This window comes from Palaemon carinicauda, chromosome 1, assembly GCF_036898095.1.
Source record: "Palaemon carinicauda isolate YSFRI2023 chromosome 1, ASM3689809v2, whole genome shotgun sequence".
Lineage (NCBI taxonomy): Eukaryota > Metazoa > Arthropoda > Malacostraca > Decapoda > Palaemonidae > Palaemon > Palaemon carinicauda.
The window spans coordinates 104,851,296-104,876,219 of NC_090725.1; the positions used below are offsets into that span (position 1 = coordinate 104,851,296).

The 24,924-nt window shown below is 38.1% G+C and overlaps 1 protein-coding gene across 1 annotated transcript in view; it reads left to right on the forward strand.

The window, feature by feature from the left end:
- Window positions 1–24,924, forward strand: part of LOC137650499 (pancreatic triacylglycerol lipase-like) — a 26,599-nt gene continuing 1,675 nt past the window's right edge. Inside the window, exons 1-6 of the mRNA XM_068383729.1 lie at window positions 1–3,154; window positions 7,376–7,533; window positions 17,903–18,019; window positions 20,798–21,406; window positions 23,055–23,187; window positions 24,310–24,436. Coding sequence (XP_068239830.1) covers window positions 3,034–3,154; window positions 7,376–7,533; window positions 17,903–18,019; window positions 20,798–21,406; window positions 23,055–23,187; window positions 24,310–24,436 — 1,265 coding nt within the window. The 5' untranslated portion in view covers window positions 1–3,033. The remainder of the gene's footprint in view (window positions 3,155–7,375; window positions 7,534–17,902; window positions 18,020–20,797; window positions 21,407–23,054; window positions 23,188–24,309; window positions 24,437–24,924) is intronic.

The following is a 24,924-nucleotide window of genomic DNA, read 5'->3' on the forward strand; positions in this document are numbered from 1 at the left end:
TCCCAACTCAGTAATAACTCTCTTCACGCGTTCAACCTATCACAATTTTGGTTTACTTGACCTTCTCCTACCTCCCATATCCATCATCTTCCTTATCAGATGGTCTTTCTCTCGTCTCTTTACATGTCCAAATCAACTGTCTACATCCCTAACCTTCTCCCACCTGGTAGTCCAATATCCATCACCTTCCTTATTGGATGGTCTTCCTCTCGTATCTTTACACGTCCAAACCATCTGTCTACGTTTCTAACCTTCTCCCACCTGGTGGTCCAATATCCCTCATCTTTCTTATCGGATGGTCTTCACTTGTCCCTTTACATGTCCAAAACATCTGTCTACATTCCTAACCTTCTCCCACCTGGTAGTCCAATATCCATCATCTTCATTGTTGGATGGTCTTCCTCTCGTCTCTTTACATGTCCAAGCCATCCGTCTACATTCCTAACCTTCTCCCACCTGGTAGTCCAATAACCATCATCTTCCTTATCGCATGGTCTTCCTCTCGTCACTTTACATGTCCAAACCATCGGTCTACATTCCTAACTTTCTCCAAACAGGTAGTTCCATAGCCATTGGTCTTCATCTCGTCTCTTTACATGTCCAAACCATCTGTCTACATTCCTAACCTTCTCCCCCCATGGTTGTCCAATATCCATCATCTTCCTTCTCAGATGGTCTTCCTCTCGTCTCTTTACATGTCCAAACAAAATAAAAAAAAAAAAAAACAGAATATGAATAACATAGTGCCCGAGTGTACCCTCAACAGCACTCTACCCCAAGAGAGTTAGAGCGGCAGCTAGGTGGAGTTTGGGCATATGAATGTGGTACCATGGGTGGAGTGTAAGGTCACTTAGAAAATGATAGGGCATATGAAGAACTGGACGTCTGCCGGGGACCACCTTCTGTGTTAGGGCCCTGAGGACCCCCTAAAGGGACGAAAAAATTCAGCTCGATCAAATGTAGATACGTACCATACACAATGTATCTAAGGGTAGCTTACACATCACACTGATCATGAAATGGTCCATGCCAGAAAAATTCGCTGCTGTATTTGCCTCACCAGAAACAAAAAATAGGACTAAAAACAGGCTTTAGAATGAAAGAGGGCATCTTAGAAGTACAAGATAACTCTTGTCAAATATACTGATTGTTGCATTTGGACTGGCAGAAACGAAAATAGGCCTAAAAATAGGCTAGACCAAATATTCTTAGTGCCACTTGAAACAAAGGTTATATGCTTTTACATTTCTTAAGAGTTCAAAATGGGCAATTCCAGACAAATTATCTGCGGTATTATGTCTGCTAGACACGCTAACAGTTGATCCCCAGCCTCTGCTCTAGAAAATGGATGCAGATAAAACATACAAGGTACTGAGTGAAACTACTTAAGAATGAAAGATAAAATTTTAAAAAATACAAGGTAACTCTTGCCAGACATACTGATTGCTGCATTTGGTCCGCCAAAAACAAAAATAAGCCTAAAAAATAGGCCTAAAAATAGGCGAGACCATACATTCTTTGACCCATTTGAAACAAAGTTTATAAACTTGAACACATCTCAGAGTTCAGAATAGCCAATGCCAGACAAATTATCTGTTAGATACGCCAAAAAGTTGACCCCCAACCCTTAGCTGTGGGAAAATTGAAGTAGATAAAAGCTACTGAAAGAAACTACTGTAGCCTGATTTAGAAAGAAAGATGAAGCAAACACTGACACTTGCCAGACATTGTGCTGGCCACATTAGGTCACCTGACACCCAAAAAAATAGGCCTAAAATTTTTGGGTGCCAGACACACAAAAAGGGCATGAGCATTTTTGCTTGTATCAATAATTATTGACACTAAAATTATCTTCCCTGGATCGAAACCCAGCTATAAATGCTATATTTCCCTTGCGTTTCCTTCTGGGAAATTTGTGGGAACCCAGAAAATCCCTAAATACTGTTTCCATTCCTTTTCTTTTATATATGCTACTTCAGACAGAATGAAAATACTTCTGTCTTATGTTCAAGCAAACTGACTGATCGTCTACTACTGTCTATTCCTTTCCAATGACTCTAAAACCACCTAAAGTTAGTTCCAGCCAATGGCCCTTGGAGGTTTCCTGTCTACTTTACAAAGAAATGAGATCACAATATTTTAGATTAAGGAATATAGACGAGTGTTAGGTCCGGGGATGTCAATCATCTCCATGGTACAAATGAGGCTAAACCCATTAAGGGTTAGAGAGGTTGGCAAGCGAAGGGATGAAAGAATTTGAGAAGGAGGTGAATTAGAAAGATAAACATTGGATGAATAAAAGGTGGCAACGGGACGGTGTAACGAACCATAAGTACTGCCTACAGTGTGCCTCGTGGGGTGTGCATAAATAGCCCTACAATCATCGCACTATGTTACTCTTATCTGGTAAAAACATGCAGGCCATTTTCACCCTATTTTCCTTGTTTCTCGAGATCTAACCAGGAAAATTTTGAGGAGACTTGATCCTTCTGCCTTTCGAAACGATTGTGTTGTGTACCAAAGTCTGTGTCTTTTGTATAATTTAATTCTTGTCGAAAGTCTCCCACTATCATCAATCCGCAATGGCCAGCGTGGTGATGAAATGGTCAAATCCCAGACATGAATAGGGATATGTCTGAGGCATTTGTCCTTCAGTGGACTGAAAACAGCTGCATTTGCTGTTGTTTTTGTGGTAACCGCAAGGACATGTCTAAGGCATTTGTCTTACAGTGGGCTAGAAACCGCTGCATTTACTATTGTTATTGTGGTAACTCCCAGGACATGTCTGAGTTCTTTATTGTTCAGTGGACTGAAAACAGCTGCATTTGCTGTTGTTGTTATAGTAACCATACCTTATGTATTAGTCCCAAGGGACCTGCTTTAAAGATAAGAAAAATAGGACTTATAAAAAGATACGGGAGAAGATTACAGGCTATAAAAAGGCAACCACATAGGCCTATCTGCTAAAAACATCTGCAGTTTCGCATTAGTGTTGCTGTTTTACGAAAGAGAACATAACGTCCTCGCTTCAAAATGAAAGTATCGCCAATCTTAGCAGTTAGTCTCGTAACAACACTCGTAAGATTTTCATCAGCTGCCTCTATTCCAACTTGGAGAACTTCCGAAGCTGTGAACTGGGAACAGAGTAAATCCAGTAAGTAAAAGTATTGAACGTGTTTCGTAAAAGAACTAACAAACGGACACGTCCATTATGGATGGATGGATATAAAACTCTTTTCCGCTGTTTTCTGTTGTTTTACTTTGTTGAGATATATCACCTGAGGTGATCCAGGAGGAATTCCAGTAAGTACACTCAGGTACACTATGCTGTTTCCTTATTTCCTTTCCTCACTGGGCTATTTTCCTGTTGGGGTCCTTGGGCTTATAGCATCCTGCTTTCCCAACAAGGGTTATGGCTCAGCTAATAATAATAATAATAATAATAATAATAATAATAATAATCTATGGAGAGGGTGTTTTAGGACAAAACCAGCAAAATTAGCCATTATTCCGTCTGTTTCCACATTTCCTCTCCTTACTGGGTTATTTTCCTGTTATAGTCCTTAGGCTTATAGCATCCTGCTTTTCTAACTAGGGTTGTGGCTTAGCTAATAATAATAATAATAATAATAATAATAATAATAATAATAATAATAATAATAATAATATCTACGGAGTGGGTGTTTTAGGATAAAAACAGCAAAATTATCAACCTAGAAAACACAACCGTACCACATTCGTAATCTTAAGTTATCATAACGTCTCTGACATTTTTTCTTTTTTAGCTTTTTCAATCTGCTGAACCCCTGTCTGTAATATCACATCCAACTACCATCATAACAGATTAGTTTACATAAATAAGTGCTTTTGAAAGAGACAACGTTTGGATTTCCCGAGCCCCAAATTATGAAAGCAAAATGAAGATGTGTGATGTCACAATATCATGGACAAATAAAAGTGTTTTTAAGAGAGACACTTTTTGGATTTCTCGAGTCCCAAATTATGAAAGAAAAATGAAGAAGATCAGTGTGATGTCACAATATCATTACTATTATTATTACTTGCTAAGCTACAACCGTAGTTGAAAAAGCAGGATGCTATAAGCCCAAGGGCCCCAACAGGGAAAATAGCAAAGTGAGGAAAGGAAACAGGTAAAAATAAAATATTTTAAGAAAAGTAATAACATTAAGATAAATATTTCCTATATAAACTATAAAAACTTTAAAAAAAAAAACAAGAGGAAGAGAAATTAGATATAGATAGAATATCATGAACAAAATAAAAAAATAATCTTTAGCAAATTTGTAGAATGTACATTGCCTTGATAAAATAAGATGAGGCTAAATCAATACTATACCAATAAAGCGTTGATAAACACACACACCTCCCTCGTCAAGAAAAGATGGTTCTCTCTCTCTCTCTCTCTCTCTCTCTCTCTCTCTCTCTCTCTCTCTCTCTCTCTCTCTCTCTCTCTCTCTCTTTATTTGGTAATGCTAAGTTATGATTAAATCTTTTTCATTCATATTTTCTCATTTTGTCTGACATGCAATCATAGAAAAACATGAATGAAAAATAATAGCAACAACAACAATAACAACAACAACAATAATAATAGTAATAATAATATCTCATTGTATATGATCGCTGCCTCGGTTGCCTTAATTTTACACAAGACTTTTTCTATTACCGCTAACTTATTCTTAGCTTCCGCAATACAGTTTGCCAGTAAACGGGAAATGTTCATACTTTTCGCGAGGAAAAAATTATCAGGCTAAGTCTGGTGTGTGTGTGTGTGTGTGTGTGTGTGTGTGTGTATATATATATATATATATATATATATATATATATATATATATATATATATATATATATATGGGGTAAAATCCACAGGAAACAGGAAAGGAAAAGACCAGGTACCAAGCACTTTCGTGTATTACGTGTACGTAATACACGAAAGCGCTTGGTATCTTGTCTATTACTTTCCTGTTTCCTGTGGATTTCACACTTTAAAATCTGTCACGTGCAGTTTTGTGACTGATACGTAATACATAAATAAATATATATATATATATATATATATATATATATATATATATATATATATATATATATATATATAATGGGTGTATATATATACACATACAAATGTACAGAATAATTTTAGATAAATGTACAGTTAGTCAAAAGTAAAGTAACTATCACAAAGTAACATTACACACTCGCAAAACTTCAATTTCGAATTAGGATTACTTTCCCAAAATCACTTTAGTAATATTCTTTGTTTACAAAGTCACTAAGAATATTATCCATTCCCAAATGAAGAATATTCTTAGAGTGATTTTGATACATAGGTGACATTATGTTAATGCCGACAACCTGTAGATTTATCTAATATTAGTTTGTGTATTATTAAATTTGTATATTCACAAGTAAAGAAGATGAGTATACCAAATTTGGCCTGATATATTTTTCGAATAAAAAATATGAATATTTCCAGTTTCCTGGAAAACTGTAGTATGGAAAAAATTAAAAAGAGAAAGTCCTTTATATAATTAATGCCACTAAGGCAACAATTATATACAATGAGACATGTATTAGAGGGGGTCTTTTACCAAAATATAATAACAACTACATAAGCACTTTGAGAGTGCAGACCTCCGCCACGGCCACTCATTTCTCGACACCACTGTGCCTTCCGCAAAATCAATTAATCACTTCCAGCTCTTTACATAACAGTTTAAAATTTCTGCAAGTTTCATTACTTCACGATTAAAATTGTGGCCGTATTGCTGATGACCTGAATTTTACCTTTTGCTTGACCTTGACCTTACACTCGACCTTGACCTTAGCATGTATTAATTGGCGTGAGTTTTCATACACTCAAATATGAACCAAGTTTGAAGTCTCTGTGACAACGATGTTCAAACTTATGGCTCATTACGTGAATTGAACATTTTGCTTGACCGTGACCTTGACCTTTCACCTTGACCTTCCAAAATGTAATAATTTCCAGCTTTTTACAAAACAGTTATCCTTGCAAGTTTCATTACTCTGCAATTAAAATTGTGGCCAGGAAGCTGTTCACAAACACACATACAAACAAAAACACAAACGGGAAAAAAACATAACCACCTTCAACTTCAGTGGCGGAGGTAATAATGATAATAATAATAATCTAAGCTTCACAAACCAACTTCTAATTCGGTACCTAATAAAATCTCTCACACTCCAATGTAAATATATTTAGCAAATAAAAACAAACAGAGAGAGAGAGAGAGAGAGAGAGAGAGAGAGAGAGAGAGAGAGAGAGAGAGAGAGAGAGAGAGCGGATCCTTTTACGTATATGAAAATTAGAAATATTATAAACATATCCCCCCCCTCTCTCTCTCTCTCTCTCTCTCTCTCTCTCTCTCTCTCTCTCTCTCTCTCTCTCTCTCTTCCTACCATTCCTATCTATTCATGGAAATTAAAAGAAAATACCTAAAATAAAAATATATTTCTTCCCGGTCACGCTCAGCATATATATCTAAATATTTAATCAGTCTACCTGACGGGTCGCATACACTATAATTTCGTCATGTGGCTTCCCAACGCCTATCTCTTGTATCCCATGGGAATATAGCAGGTGATTTTGTCCAATACAATGAAACCACTTCAGTCTAGAGAACGTTATTAAGCAAGTTATGGTAGAGAGTATGAACGACTTAAACAATGCCCTTGGGAAGATGATAACAAGAAATTTGGAAATGAACGCAAATCAAGATACAGAAAGGGATATCTAATTGAAGGTGTGTAAATATTCATCTATATATACACTCCATCTATATATAATATATAAGGTATTATATATATATATATATATATATATATATACATATATGTGTAAATATATATATATATATATATATATATATATATATATATATATATATATATATATATATATATATATATACATATATGTATATATATAGATGTATATATATAAATATATGTATATGTATATATATATATATATATATATTTATATATAAAGATATATATATATATATATATATATATATATATACATATATATATAAATATATATATAGAATATATATATATATATATATATATATATATATATATATATATATCTATCTATTTCCTCATTTCCTTTCCTCACTGGGTAATTTTTCCCTGTTGTAGCCTTTTGGGCTTACAGTATCCTATTTCCCCAACTAGTGTTATAGCTTAACTAGAAATAATAATAATAATAATAATAATAATAATAATAACAATAATAATAATAATAATTATTATTATTATTATTATTATTATTATTATTATTATTATTATTATCATATGAAAAATTCACATCCTACAATTTCAGGGAAGGAAACAAAATGGTGTGACGATGTCCTTGGCTGTCTCGTCCTTAATGACGATTGGTATTGGGCAGGACGGCCTTTTAATGTCCTTCCTGACCCAAGAAGCGAAATCAACACGAGGTTCCTTCTGCATACGAGAGAAGATAATGGGGAGAACAAGGTGAGGTAATGGGGAAGAAATCGATTATGGTTGTGTAAATTAACTTTTAGTGATTTATTGATATTGGCAATAGGATAATTAATGAATTATGTATATGTATATGTATAAGTATGTGTATATATATACATATATATTCACATGTAATGTCTATATATTAACATATCCAGTATACTGTAAACGCACATATAAATATATATATATATATATATATATATATATATATATATACGGATTTTGAGCGAAGCGTAAAATCTATTTTTGGGTGAGATGGCCATGTCGTCCTGATGGAAGTTCCTATAGGGTAGCTTCCTAGGGTATATTACAACTACGGCGATATTCCCAGAGAATTTACCTTAAGGTACCAGAATCCTAACTCCTGGAGCGAATATCCCTCGTGAAAGGGATATCGCGACATATCAGAGGACGTATTCTTGACACGCCACATGGCAATCTGCACCCCGAACAGAGATTACGTATCGCAGGGGGCAATTGGCAAGAAACGAATTCGGGAAAGAAAAAGGGGGAGCCGCTCCCAAGGCTCCCTATCTCCCGTTTCGTAAGCGTGCCTGGCGCCAATCCTGGCGCCATCTGTATTCCTTGTAGCGTACACGAGGTGCTACAGATACTGTATGTAGGGAGGGGTCCTACAGCCCTTTCTTAGAAAGGCAAGGGCGGGTCCATCAGGACGACATGGCCATCTCACCCAAAAATAGATTTTTCGCTTCGCTCAAAATCCGTTTTTTGGGCTCAAGCCATGTCGTCCTGATGGAAGTATACCAGAGCATTACTGTATCTGTGGATTCTCAGAACGTGCCGTACTCCCCGGAGGTAATTTTTCCCGGTCGACTAGACCTAGAGACCTAAGATGTTACCGTTATACATCTTTTCAACTAACTATAAACCATGTTAGAGCTTCCTGCCCCCTACAGGGAAGAGTCCTACTAGACTCTGGAAAAGTCTCAAAGAGTACATATACCTATGTATGAATACCAGGCAAGCTAATATAGTGGTCTCACCCTATATTAAGTAAAGCATAGTTTGTAAAGAACCACTGCGTCAATATGAAATATCGACCAGTTCTCCGCACAATACTTGTATTGGACAAAGGTTTATATCCGCATAGGAGGAAAACCAATGCAACATAGCTTGCATAAAGGAACAATTCTATTAGAATTATCCCAGATAAGGTACATAGAATGAATGCTCAATTATACCAATAAATTGACACAGGTGAAGGAGACGCAAGGTTCTCAAGAACCAGTTTATTGACAGGCAATAAATAGACAGGTTAACCACAATTACATATATATATATATATATATATATATATATATATATATATATATATATATATATATATATATATATATAGAAGAGGATAACCCAAAACTTCAAGCATAAGTATGATAGTAAACAAAACTTGTTTGTCTGAAAGAAAAAACATTAAATGCCACTTTTAAGATACCGAGGTATCAAAGTCATAAAAGTCTGTATTACAAATCAATGACATTAGCGTTAGAAACGCTCGGCACACATGTCTGCACTTATGCTAGGTTCCCCTTTGGAAATGGAACAGTCTACATGGGCAACACAGTGCCCTCACTTAGTTTGTAGTACAGTATGTAACTACACACTCACCCTGGAATTAATTGTCCCAATTAAAACCACTGTTCCTCGCAGAGTTAAACAGTAGGGTTAACAACGCGACCCACTGCTACCACAGATCTCTTTAGTTCCTCTACTTGCTTCGCATAGTGGCGAAAGAACACTCTGGAAGACTTCCAGCCAGTGTATGAACGGAGATGTTCAAAATCCATACAATTAAAGAAATTTAAGGATGAGGCAACTTTCCTCGGATCGTGACCTGCGGGTGTACTGTCAGGATCCGCTCTGCGAATAAAATATGTGATTTTCGCTCTGAGTTGATTCAGAGATAAATTTGAGCCTGATGTTTCTCCCCTGAATAGTTGACCACCCTTGAAGTCTGAAGTTCTATGAAGATAGACCTTTAGGCATTCTACTGGACATAGAGATGCATCTTCTTTCAGAGGGCAGATTCTCCAGGGACCCCACCTGTTGGTGGGTAACTCATTCTTGACGAGAAACGTAGGATCCGGAAACAGGTTCAGTTCTCCCCCATCCAGGAACTGAACACGACCTGCCTCTCTCGAGAGGGCTACAATCTCACTAACCCTGGCCCCGGACGCGAGTGCAAATAGGAAAATAACTTTTTGTGTCAAATCCTTTAACGCACACTCTTCATTGCTCAACAGAGAAGCGAAATGAAGAACTTTGTCTAAAGACCATGAAATGGGCTTTGGAGGTGCTGAAGGTCTGAGCCTAGCGCAGGCTTTCGGGACTTTATTAAAGATCTCGTTACCTAGGTCGACCTGGAAGGCATATAGAATGGGTCTTGTCAAAGCAGACTTACACGCTGAAATCGTGTTAGCTGCCAATCCTTGACCATGGAGGTGGATGAAGAAAGATAAGCAGAAGTCTGTCGAGATCTCCTGCGGATTCTTCGCCTTGACAAAGGCCACCCATTTTCTCCAAGATGACTCATATTGCCTTCTAGTAGATTTGCACTTATATTCCTCAAGGAAGTCTATGCTGGCTTTCGAAATCCCGAAACGCTTTCTCACCGCTAAGGAAAGAAAATCATGAGCTGCAGGGTCCGGGTTTTCTGTAATGAAGCGCAGACAGTCGACTTCTGGACTCGCTGGGTCAGAACTGGATCTGGTAGCGGTACAAACTTCAGCTGTAGTTCCAATGCCAGGGGGAACCACATGCTGTTCGGCCACTTGTGGGCCACTATTGCCGCTACCCCCTTGAAGGATCTCAGTTTGTTGAGGACCCTCAACAGAAGGTTGTGAGGAGGGAACAGATAAAGCTTGGACCATCTGTTCCAGTCGAGGGACATCGCGTCCACTGCTTCCGCTAAGGGGTCCTCGTACGGGGACACGTACAGGGGCAACTTCTTGTTGTCTTTCGTCGCAAAGAGGTCTATCTGCAGTTCTGGGACTTGATTCAGAATGAAGGAGAATGATCCTGCGTCTATGGACCATTCCGACTCTATCGGTGTGAACCTGGATAGAGCGTCCGCTGTCACATTGCGGACTCCTTGAAGGTGAACTGCCGACAGGTACCACTTCTTCTTTTCCGCCAATCGGAAGATGACCAACATCACCTGGTTGAGAGGTGGTGACCTCGATCCTTGTCGATTCAAGCATCTCACAACTACCTCGCTGTCCATCACCAATCTTATGTGGATCGAGTGACGCGGGGAGACTTTCTTTAAGGTAAGGAGCACTGCCATAGCTTCTAGAAAGTTTATGTGAAAGGTCTTGAATAGCTTGGACCAAGTCCCCTGGACTTTTTTCCAATGAGAGTGACCTCCCCATCCCTCCTTCGAGGCGTCTGAGTGAATTGTCACCGACGGGGGAGGTGGCTGAAGAAGAACCGACTTCTTTAGATGTCTGGCTTGGGACCAAGGCCTGAGAAGAGTACTTAGCCGAAGCGGAACTGGTCTTCTCAGATCTCTTCGCGCGTTTGATGCATAACTTCTCCAAACTCCGGTTGCATCCTTTAGCTGTGCTCTTAGCACTGGGTCTGTCACCGAAGCGAACTGGAGAGAGCCCAGTACCCTCTCCTGTACGCGTCTTGATATCCTTTCGGAATCTAGAAGTCTCTTGACAGAACCCGCTATCTCCTTCCTTTTCTTCGCCGGGATGGAGAAACGGTGTGACAAAAGGTCCCAGTGGATTCCCAGCCATTGGAACTTTTGAGATGGAGAAAGTCGAGACTTTTTTCTGTTGATCTTGAAGCCTAGGTACTCTAGGAACTGGATCACTTGACTGGAAGCTTGCAAACATTCTGTCTCGGATGCTGCCCACACCAACCAGTCGTCCAGGTAGGCTACTACCTGAATTCCCTTTAGGCGTAATTGTTTGAGAGCTACGCTCGCAAGCTTCGTAAAAATCCTTGGGGCTATGTTTAGCCCGAATGACATGGCTCTGAAGGCGTATAGTCTTCGTTGTAGCCTGAACCCTAGGTAGGGGGAGAGTCGACGGCTGATTGGAATGTGCCAATAGGCGTCTGACAAGTCTATAGAGATGGAATATGCCCTCTTGGGCAGTAAGGTCCTTATGTGTTGCAGTGTTAGCATTTTGAATTTGCAATTCACTATGAACTTGTTGAGTGGCGACAAGTCCAGAATGACTCTGAGCTTTTCCGAGTCTTTCTTGGGAACACAAAACAGCCTCCCTTGGAATTTGATGGACTTCACCTTTCGGATCACATTTTTCTCCAACAGTTCTTGAACGTACTCCTCCAGAACGGGGGTGGAGTGTTGGAAAAACCGAAGGCACGGGGGTGGAGTGCTGTACCAGCTCCAGCCCAGTCCATTCTTGAGTAGGCTGTGGGCCCAGGGATCGAAGGTCCACCGATCCCGAAATTTCAGAAGTCTCCCTTCTACCGGTATCATCTCACTTGGACTGCCGTCCTGAGGTCTTGCCTCCCTGACCACGACCACCCCTGAATCCCCTTCCCCTTGAGGGGCGCCTAGACGAGCCTCTGGCTGCTCCTCTAGGCTTTGCTCGAAAGGAAGTAGACTGCCCTTCGAACGCTGGGGTGAATGCCGTGGACTGTGTCGACACGGCCTGGGGTACCCACTGAAAAGTGGTCGGGGTTTGTGCCACGATCTGGGGCACTGGAGGCAATGGCAATTGCAGTTGCTGTTGCTGTCTAAAAGGCTTGGCTGGCCGAGACGGTAGCCTAGTCCTCATAGTCTTCCTCTTTGGTTGAGGACCCTCATCCGGGGAAGACTTTCTTTTGATAGCCAGGCCCCACTTCTGGAGAAGGTTTCTATTCTCCAAGGCGGCCTTATCAACAACTTCTTTGACCAAGTCGGTAGGGAAAAGGTCTTTTCCCCAAATGTTGGAGGAGATTAGTTTCCTTGGCTCGTGCCTCACCGTAGCCGAGGTGAACACGAACTCCCTACAAACTCTCCTTGCCTTGACGAAGCCATAAAGGTCCTTCGTCACTGTGGCCAGATGAGTCTTGGCCACCACCATGAACATTTCATGGACCTTAGGGTCACTTGCCATCGTCTCAAGAGTAGTCTGAAGAGATATTGAGGCAGCCAGTCTTTCTTTTGTCTCGAACTCTCTTCGCAAAAGAAAGTCAGACAGCTTAGGGAGGTCCTCGCCGAACTGACGTCCGGCAATATCAGCCTCCAACTTTCCAACTGAGAACGTAAGATGGACGTCCTTCCAGTCTTTGTGGTCCGTAGGCAGGGCCAGCGACAAGGGTTTACACTCCTCCAGGGAGGGGCAAGGCTTGCCGGCCTCGACTGCTTTTAGTACAGCCGCAAACCCTTTCTGTAAAAAGGGGAAGGCTCTAGCAGGCGAGGACACAAAGGAAGGGAGCTTCTTGCTCAATGCAGCTACCTTTGAGTTAGAGAAGCCCCTCTCTTTCATCGAGGATGAAAGTAGAGCTTGAGCCTTAGCATGGTCCATCACTATGACCTCCTTCGGCTCTGTCTCCTCCTTTGAAGCTGGTTCCTTCCTCAGCCGGACATAACAGTCCGGATATGATGCCTTGCTGGGCCAGAATTCCACCTCCTCCAGGGGAACTGAGCCCAGCTTATCCGAGATGACGATCTTTCCAGTCGTCATCGGCATGTGCTCAGCATACCTCCATGGGTTAGCATCTGAGCACAAGGGAAGGTCTTTCACATTGAGCTTTTTCTGGGGCCCATGTGATTCTGCAAGGCACTGCATCCGCAGTTCCATCGCAGCCGCCTTCTCCTGATTCTCCTTCTGCATTTGTTGGATCATTCCAACAATAGAAGAGAGGGCCTGTCCCAGCTCTACTGGGAGACCGGCCGATGTTGAGGGAATAGGCTCCGGAATCTGAACCGGAGTAGCCGACACCTCGTCGACCTCTTCCTCTACAACGTCTGGGGCTTGAACTTCATCCTGGGCTTCTGCCAGGAGGTCTTCCTCCAGACGCTCGTCCACGTCAGACATCCTGTCATCTAACTGGATGTCTTGCATCACGACCACGACTTCAGCATCCACCTGGATCTGAACTTGGGGGATCTCCTCTTGAGGCTGGGGAATCACTGCATCAGCTGATGCCTTAGGGAAAAGATACGCCCTCATCTTCTCACTTGGAAGATAAGGGCCAGAGGTGTTCTTTTGAAAGCCCCTTACCCAGGTACGAAGCTTCTCCCTTGCTATATCCCTTGATTCCGCCGTCCTAGGGGAATCAAAGGCCTCAGTAATCAGGTTAGTGCACACAGTACATACCTGAGGGTCCCAATACCGGAGATCATCCTTGGAGACAGCGCATGCTGCGTGTCTCCTACAAAACTCATGTCCGCAGAGGTTCTTGCTGAGGACGTTGCAGAAAACACTTCCGCACTTCGGAGGGTCCTTCTGTAAAGAGAAGAAATTTCCATGAGTATCAAGTGAACTATGTATCACTGGATATGCATAGTATAGCATAACAATTCAGAAAGGAAAGACACACACTTGTGTTTCCCTCACAACCCATTGCTGCAGCCTTCCAGATAATAAAATCGAATGGTTAATCTCTTCTAGAGTAACCAATGCAAAGTTTCCAGAGGAAACAGGTGGAGCTCACACCTAAGCAATGATTTTAAAATCCTGGATAATAGACAGGAAAGAACTCACTTTCCTATCTGTAGGGCAACAGCAGAGGGCTGTGCAAGAAAACACAAAAGTGTTAGAACACACAGTGCTGTACCAAAACCCATACTATAGTTTTCTTCTTACTGTATATGTTATACTGAAGAATACTAGTACAGTATAGGAGGATACATGCCGGCCGGCACTTGTCGGCCGGCACACACCATAACTAGCTTTAAAGTATACTACTTAACAGCTATAAGGCGGCAGAACGCTGGTTCAAATGCATGTGCCGGCCGGCAGTAACTGCCGGCCGGCAACAGCCAATGTCGGCCGGCAATGACTGCCGGCCGGCAACTACACAAGGTAGTACCCGGCTGCCGGCCACACTCTTGGCGACCGGCAGACAAGGGCTGACATTAGCCGGCCGGCAAAGGTACAGGACCGATGCCAGCCGGCTGCAAAAGAACCAGAGGACTACAACCGCCCGGCTGCCGTCCTCATAGGCCGGCAGCCGGGTCGGATACAGCACTAGAAGAAAAACAGAATGGATGCCGGGATAAGAGTGTACACTACCTCCAAGCCCGGCAATCCGAAAGAGTGCATATAAGGAAGGGGAGAATCTAATTCAGGCTTCCTGACCAATGCCGTCTGACTCTGCAGGCAGGCATGGATGAGGGACCAAGGGAGGTCCGGGCAGCACTCAAAACAGAAGACCCTTGCCGGCCGGCAGCGGCCGGCAAGGGACTGAGTCAATTCCACATCCTAACCTATTCTAGGTCCAGATGTAGAATGACGTACAGTACTGTAATGGCTAGGCCATTACGGAGATAGAGGGGGAAGGGACAAAAGAGGGTCCTACCAACCTTGCTTTAGTGACGGATCACCCGCAGCCAAGAAACTCATCTTAGCCTAAGGGAGATCCAAGGGGGGAGGCCAGCAATACTTGCCAGCTCCCAGAGCACCAAAGCAAGGAAGGTGTTGCTACTCCCAGGGAAAGAAACTTATCCTCCCCCGAGAACAGCAACAAGGACTAGTCTGGTAGATCACAAAAGAAGGAATCATCTCGTACAGAAACCTTCGGTAGTGACCTAAGGAGGCTAAGCCTCCTATGTCTGTGTCAGGCCAGCGAGGGAGACTCTACCCCAAGCCAGACAAACACAGACTTCAGACTAAAAACTCTGTTGTTCTGTCCCTCTTTGAACCAGACTTACTGGAACAGGAAGGTACAGTAACACCCCAGTATAGTTTTATCGAAAATTAATTCAGATAAACCACTTAGGGATAAGCCTAAGGCTTAAACAGAGGGAAAGGGATTGCATACCTTCTCCGAAGAAAAGAAAGCAACCGGGGAGTATGAGAAAGTATACTAAGGCTCCATAAGCAACTTAGCCTAGGCACCAAGAGAATCGATTACCTAAATCACCGAAACTCACTCGTATACTATCTTGGAAATATTCCACATAATCTTAAATGTATAAAACATAGCCTAAAGCTTCAATAAAATTTTAATACACTCGGAAAAACCAAAATCATGCATGAAGTACTAGGACCAAACGACTAGGCTACATGGCCTAGCGTAGGCCAGAATTGGCGAATACTTCGCCAAAATAATACTAAAGCACGAAAGGAAATCCTATGTAACGCTAAATAGCTAAAATTTATTAAAGCAAAACAACCGGGAATGTCGCTCTGACTAACTAAACTTATACCTAGCGAGCGACAGCGTCCATGACGCCTCCGGTAGGCTACGGCTCTTGTAACAAAGATTAAACCTTATTAATCACCTAAAAAATTACCAAGAGCCTACATTTATACATAAAAGACATGGTACTCAACTTATCAGAGGCCGACAAAGTTGGAGAAGTCAAGAAAAGTAGAATAAATCCAAGATTTGCGAGAAACACAGGAAAAAACACCGAGTTGTTAAGCTACGCAAAAAGGAATACAGATGGCGCCAGGATTGGCGCCAGGCACGCTTACGAAACGGGAGATAGGGAGCCTTGGGAGCGGCTCCCCCTTTTTCTTTCCCGAATTCGTTTCTTGCCAATTGCCCCCTGCGATACGTAATCTCTGTTCGGGGTGCAGATTGCCATGTGGCGTGTCAAGAATACGTCCCCTGATATGTCGCGATATCCCTTTCACGAGGGATATTCGCTCCAGGAGTTAGAATTCTGGTACCTTAAGGTAAATTCTCTGGGAATATCGCCGTAGTTGTAATATACCCTAGGAAGCTACCCTATAGGAACTTCCATCAGGACGACATGGCTTGAGCCCAAAAATATAATATATATATATACTGTATATATATATATATATATATCAAGAGAGAGAGAGAGAGAGAGAGAGAGAGAGAGAGAGAGAGAGTTTGCCTTCCTTATCTACGGATTTAACATCTGCGGATTCACTTCTTAGTGGCCATCGAAAGTTGAACCAATAAAATTAACAAAGAAAATTAACAATTAACCAAATGGTGATTCGATTTAAAAATGTCTGATGTTATTTTACTATCTTTAAAGACATTCTAAATTAACTTATAAGAGATCTAATAGTCTTGGAGTTAAATGGCAGGACAGGATTATAAATGAAACTATAAGAGAGATTACTCAAGTGCCATATGTGGATGAAATCACGATGAGGGGTAGGTGGAAATGGTTTGCGCATGCTCTTCGCACTCCCCAAGAGAGATTAGTTCACCAAACTTTCAACCGAGTTCAACAAGGCATCAGAAGAGTTGGAAGACCCAGGCATACATGGCTGACGACTATGAAGCGTGAAGGAGATGATGAATGGTTAGAACAACATTTAAAATCGTAAAAAAATCTAGATTTGTTATTATTATTATTATTATTATTATTATTATGATTATGAGGATGATGATGATGATCATTATTATTATTATCATTATTATTATCATTATCATTATTATTATTACTTGCTAAGCTACCACCTTAATTGGAAAAGCAGGATGCTATAAGCCCAGGGGCCCCAACAAGGAAATTAGCCCAGTGAAGACTGGAAATTAGGATGTAAATATCAACCAGTTACTTGTTGATCAATGTGTGTGAGAGCGTCTGAAATTTACGAAGAATGGTGTTGGTATATGCAAGAACATCTTAAGTCAACAAAAGCTAGTTTAAGAAAAATAAATAAAATGTAATTATTTACGCAGCCATTTCCGATTAATATCTATTTGAGAGAGAGAGAGAGAGAGAGAGAGAGAGAGAGAGAGAGAGAGAGAGAGAGAGAGAGAGAGAGAGAGAGAGAGAGAGATTATTTCACTTAGATTAATTCAAATAATTGTTAAAATTATTTTTTTCTTTCTCTCCCCTAATAAACCTAGAAAAAAATATTTGAAATAATTAAGAATTCTAATGTTTTTAATTATTTTATCTTTCTCTCCCATACTTAATTAAACAAGGATTATTTGAAATAATTATGAATTCTAAAATGTTTTCAATTATTTTTTCTTTATCTTCCATACTAAACATAAAAAAGACTATTTAAAATAATTATGAATTCTGTTTTAATTATTTTTTTCTTTCTCTCCCATACTTAATTTAAAAAAGATGATTAGAAAAATTTAGGAATTCTGTTTTAATTATTTTTTTCTTTCTCTCCCATACTAAACATAAAAAAGACTATTTGAAATAAATATGAATTCTAATGTTTTCATTTTTTCTTTTCTTCCATACAACACCTCAAAAAAAAAAAAGGACACTTTCATCACGGCAGACCAAGCGACCATCGACGCATCTACATTCGACCCATCAAAACCCATCAAATTCATCATCCACGGATTCATCGACACTGGATTCTCCAACTGGCTGATGGTAAACTGATGTCTGGTGTCTCCCTTTATTGAATGCAGTAACTATTATTTTTACTAGTGTACGCGACCCGTCAAAAATAACGGTTAAATGTTCAGTAAATAACAGTAGATAGATTCACACACATACGACCCTTCCCACACCCTTCCCTTTCCTAAATACAACATGTCAGTTTGGGCAATTTGTGGGAGATTGGAGTTTCTGAGTGTACCTCTCAGGGTAATTGCTTCTCACCAGGGTATGACTATTCCCTCTCCCCCTACACAGGGGACGGAAAGATCATGCAGCAATATGTTTGGCAAAGCCAATCAGCGTAGCAATAAAGGTATGTATATATATATATATATATATATATATATATATATATATATATTTGTATATATACATATATACTGTATATATATATATATATATATATATATATATATATATATATATATATATACAGTATAAATACGTACATATACAGGTATATATATATATATATATATATATATATATATATATATATATATATATATATATATTATATACATATATATTTATATATATACATATATATATATGTATATATATGTATGTGTTTGTATATATATAATATATATATATATATATATATATATATATATATAAATTTATATATAGTATATTAATATATATATGTATATATATATATAATATATGTGTATGTATATATATACCTAAATATATATATATATATATATATATATATATATATATATATATATGTATATATACATATATATATATATATATATATATATATATATATATAGTATATATACCTAAATATATATATATATATATATATATATGTAATACATGTGTATATATATGTATATATATAATATATGTGTATATATATGTGTGTATGTATATATATATATATATATATATATATATATATATATATACCCAGATACTTGCTCTTTATTATATAAGGAAGATTATTACTAGCCAAGCAACAGCTCAGGTTGGAAGATCAGGTTGATTTAAGCCCAATGGGTCCAACAGGGAAAACAGCCAAGTGAGGAAAGGAAATGAGGAAATAAATAAACTATAGAATAAGTAATGAATGAACTATATAACATATTCTAAAGTCAGTAACAACGTTAAAAGATATCTGTAATATATAAACTATGAAGAGAGACTTATGTTAGCTTGTTCAACATAAAACCATTCGCTGCAAGTTTTCAACTGGCTGATTATTCTTCCTTATTTGGATTTATTTCCTAACAAAATTTCATTTGAATATCCTCCCAATATTCTCTGAGTAAGATTTATGAAGACTTAAACCATGTCTCATAAGTGTGGTACTATCGTACTATTGATAAGTTTCTAAATGACTGATATGTATAAACATTTTGATTCACATATGCAAGACAGTGTTCACAGCATTTTCACGAAAACTGGGTAGTAGGTTGGCCAATGCACCAGACACCCATTGAGATACTACGTTAGAGGGTTATTGGATACTTTGACTGGCCAGACAGTACAACATAGGTCCCATCATTGGTTATGGCTAACTTTTCCTTTGCCTACACATACACCGAATAGTCGCCTATTCTTTACACATTCTCCTCTTTCCTCATTCACCTGACACCACAAAGATAATAGAAAAATTCTTCTTCACTCAAGGAGTTAACTGCTGCACTGTATTTCTTCAGTGGTTACTTTCTACTTGGTAAGGGTAGAAGAGACTCTTTAGCTAGCAGTCCAAAATCATTCCATTGTTTTTTAGTCTTGAGCAATGTCATAGCCTCTGTATCATAGTCTCCCACTAGCCTGGGTTAGAATTCTCTCAGGCACACTATTCTATCTGTTACTTTATTTCCTTTCCTCACAGGGATATTTTTACCTACTGGAGCCCTTGGGCTTATAGCATCTTACTTTTCCAAATAGAGTTGTAGCTTGACCAGCAATAATAATAATAATAATAATAATAATAATAATAATAATAATAATAATAATAATAATACCATTATCATACTTTATATACTTGCATACATACGTATATATATATATATATATATATATATATATATACAGTGGTAACTCGTGATACAATACAATGAAAGACAGCAGGATACACGAATTTAAACCAGCCAGGGTATAATTTATGTTGATGTTCATAGATTTCTGGTGAGGATAATAGCTAGGATAATAAGGGTTATATTGGTGGTGCTTGTGTTAGTAGTAAAAGAGCTGAATATCCTCTGATTAGTAAAGTGGTAACACGTAAGCCTAGCATTCGAGTGGCAGCAGATCAATCCCAGCCTAAGAACGTAAACTTAAGCTGTTTACTGGAGAGGATACTGGGGTGGTTGGGCATCACAGTGGACTGTTGGGCTTTCCAGGGCCAACAGTAAACAGCTTAAGTCCCAGGCTGGGATTAATCTGCTCCCACGTGAATGCTAGGCTAATGTGTTACCTCAGTACTAATCAGATGCTACTAAGCCCTTTTACTACTAACACAAGCACCACCAATAAACCTTTATTATCTAAGCTATTATCCTCACCTGAAATCTATGAACATCCACAGAAATTATACCAAGGCTGGTTTAAATTCGTGCATTCTACTGTTTGTAAAACTTGCAGTCTCTCACTTTATGGTATCACGAGATACCACTGTGTATATATATATATATATATATATATATATATATATATATATATATATATATATATATATATTTATATGCAAGTCTCTTAAGTATATTATTATTATTATTATTAATATTCAGCATTCTTTTATCACAGGATATGACCCGAAGCCTTCTCAACTATGGGGACTACAATGTAATCCGAGTGGACTGGGGTGGTGGTTCCCTTCCAATGTACTATTCAGCGGCAGCCAACTCACGAGTCGTAGGTCTAGAAGTTGCTTATCTAGTCAACTTCTTTATCGATATATATGGCGTTGATCCAGCCAACATCCACCTCCTTGGGCACTCGCTGGGCTCCCACGCATCAGGGTATGCTGGGGAGAAGATTACCGGGCTAGGGCGCATCACCGGGCTTGACCCGGCCGGCCCATATTTCACCAACGCGCCGTCTTTTATCCGCATTGACAACACTGACGCCATCTTTGTTGACATCATCCATACCGATGCAAGTTCAATCCTCAGTCTAGGGTATGGCACAGAGCAAGCGATGGGTAACGTCGACTTCTATCCAAACTCAGGGCATGACCAGCCGGGATGCAGTCCCATAGCAATTGCTATTGAACTCATAACGGATCTCATTGATGGTATTCGTGACTTGGTGGCTTGTAGCCATCAAAGAGCTATCTTCCTCTTCACAGACTCTCTCAAGGAACCTTGTCCTTATCTGGCCAGGGAATGCATCGACTACGCCTCTTTTGAAATGGTAGGGTTACTATTCTACTTCATCAGATTCCTGTCTTACATTACAAATTATCTTATTCAGCATTAGGCTTTCCATTCATATTCACACTTATAAGTTTACACTGTTTATTGATCTTCGATCACCTTTAATATATCAACCTCACACATTCGCTTTTCTAAGATAAAAATTTGAATTACAGCCAAGTAATATAAGCATAAGAACACAAAATATTTCATAAGTTAAGATAATATAATTATGTAAACATACAACGGATAGAAACACAGTAGTTTGAAAAAAAAATATAAGAACATTAATCGCTTCACTATTTGTAATATTAAACAGTTTGAATTGGAATTAATTGTGACTTTATTTAGGGAAAAAAAGGCAAATAACGTGTTAGTGATAAAATTATCGTAAAACAACCAAATGTTATAATTTCACCAATAGGCTAGAATAATGAAAGGTTGATTTTGATTCTATGAAAGAAACTTGAATTTGACTTCAGAGTCTGAATCAAATCTTATCTCTATAGCCTAATAGGTTTAGTAGTCGACTGTCATTTCAATTTTAATTCTACAAAGGTTGGAATCCTTGGCTGGCCAAAGTTTTATTATGAAATGAATTCTTTTGGTTCTGTGATCAAGAGGGACAACAATTTCGATATATTTATATCCATATATATATGTATATATATATAAAGTATATATATAAATATATATATATACATATATATATATATATACATATATATATATATATATATATATATATATATATATTGTCACCACTGCGAGTATATTCTTTACCAGGTGGTATGGTAGCGATGTAATGGCCTTGTTATAATACAAGTCAGCGGGCAAAAATAAAAAAAAATTACCACCAATACAAAATATGTCTGTTTTAGTTTATCACGGAATTATGTTCACTTTAAACTTAAACTTTATTTAGCAATTAATATACCACTTGATAAATAATCTAATAACCCAAAACACCAAGATCCAGGCACAAGAATAAGGAAACACTCGCGAAAAATTTAACTTTAATAAAAAAAAACTATAATGCACCCGCTAATATATAATAATAATCACTTTACACCACAATTAAGCACCACTATAAAATAGCGAGCAGATGTTGACTGTATGAACAGCTGTGATTCTCTCATCTGTTACATTCTTTTCAGAACAAATGTAAACTTTTTAAAGTACTGGACTAGAGAATGTCCAGGGAGCATTTAAACAGGAACAAAAAAGTGCTTAAATACGAATAGAACAATTTATAAGAATGTTTTTACAGAAAATACAAAACTGTATTTTTAATCATTCATTTTTATTTACAATATTTAATGTGACAGCTCGTCACAATATATATATATATATATATATATATATATATATATATATATATATATATATATATATATATATATATATATATATATATATATATATATATATATATATGAGTGAATAGATTTTGTTTGTATAATTATAATGACAGTGTTATTTTGAAATCAGTACAAACTTGGGGGTAGATTATTAATATGATTGTTGTCTATTATTATCACTAACTAATCTACAACCCAAGTTGGAAAAGCAGATGCTATAAGCCCAAGGGTTCCAGCAGGGAAAATAACTTCGCGAAATGAATTTTTATTTAAATGACTTTAAAGGGTCGCTGTGCTACATGTGGCGATGACAATTCCCAATGTGCTCGCATGGGTATACGTGCAGACGAGTACACACACAAGGATCGTGTCAACGTGAAGATGTATTTGGATACAGACGGTGTTCCACCATACTGCTGTGAGTGTTCTTTAAATAAGCTATTCTCCTATTAAACGTTTTACATTTCTGTGACACGTTTTGTTTAAATAAGCTATTCTTCTATCAAACGTTTTGCTTTTCTGGTAATAAGCGTTGTTTAAATAAGCTATTCTGCTATTAAACGTATGCTTTTCTGGTAAAAAAGTATTGTTTAAATAAGCTATTCTGCTATTAAACGTTTCGCTTTTCTCGTAACAAGTGTAGATTAAATAAGCTATTCTGCCATTAAACCTTTGCTTTTCTGGTAACAAATGTTGTTTAGACAGGCTATTCTGCTATTAAACGTTTTGCTTTTCTGGTAAAAAGTGCTGTTTAAATAAGCTATTCAGTTATTAAACGTTTTACAATTCTAGTAGCAAGTGTTGTTTAAATAAGCTACTCTGCTATTAAACGTTTTACATTTCTAGTGAGAAGTTTTGTTTAAATAAGCTATTCTGCTATTAAACGTTTTACTTTTCTGGTAACAAGTGTTGTTTAAATAAGCTATTGAGCCATTAAAGGTTTTGCTTTTATGGTAATAAGTGTTGTTTAAATAATCTATTCTGCTATTAAACGTTTTATATTTCTGGTAAGAATATAATGCACAAGGGCTGCAACAGGGAAAATAGCTCAGTGAGGAAAATAAATAAGGAAACAGGAAAAGTGTGCCCTTGCGTACCCTCAAGCATGAGAACTCTAACCCAAGACAGTGGAAGACCATGGCACAGAGGCCATGGCACTACCTAAGACTAGAGAACAATGATTTATTTTTGGAGTATACTTCGCATAAATGAGATGCTTATTATTATTATTATTATTATTATTATTATTATTATTATTATTACCTAAGCTACAACTCTAGTTGGAAAAGCAAGATGCTATAAGCCCAAGGGCTCCAACAAGGAAAAATAGCCCAGGGAGGAAAGGAAATAAGGAATTAAATAAACGATATAAGAAGTATTGGAAAATTTAAAATCTCGTGATCAACATATAAGCTTTCTAAAAAATTGACTGTTGGATATGCTACTTTGTAGGTGTCACTGATTATTATCAAGCTTTTCTTTACATATTTCCATACTCTTAACGTGTCACTGCTATTACCATTAAGTTTCTTCTTTCCAGATTTCCATTACCAGGTAGTGGTCGACACAGCTTATCCACGCAACGCTGAACAATGGGTTAAAGGAAATCTTAGATTATGGCTCTACGGGGACAACGGGAAATTCATTGAAGACGTCAAATTGACAAAGTGAGTAACGTAAAGGTTGTAAAGTGATAGTAGTAGTAATAGTAGTAGTAGTAGCCCATTCAGTGCAGAGGTGGAAATGGGAGAAACTACGTGGTTCAAGTAGGACTCGCTTCACACAGTGGTTTTGATGCCGCGCGTATTAGAAATTAAAGATCAAAGAACTCATTATTATTATTATTATTATTATTATTATTATTATTATTATTATCATTATCATTATTATTATTATTATTATTATTATTGTTATCTAAGCTATAACCCTAATTGGAAAAGCAAGATGCTATAAGCCCAAGGGTTCCAACAGGGGAAAATAGCCCAGTGAGGGAAGGAAATAAGGAAATAAATAAACTACAAGAGAAGTACTGACCAATTAAAATGAATATTTTAAGAATTGTAGCAACATTAAAATAGATTTTTCATATATAAGAAATAAAAACTTATAAAAAAAAAGGAAGAGAAATAGGGTTATAGTTTCGCTAATAATAATA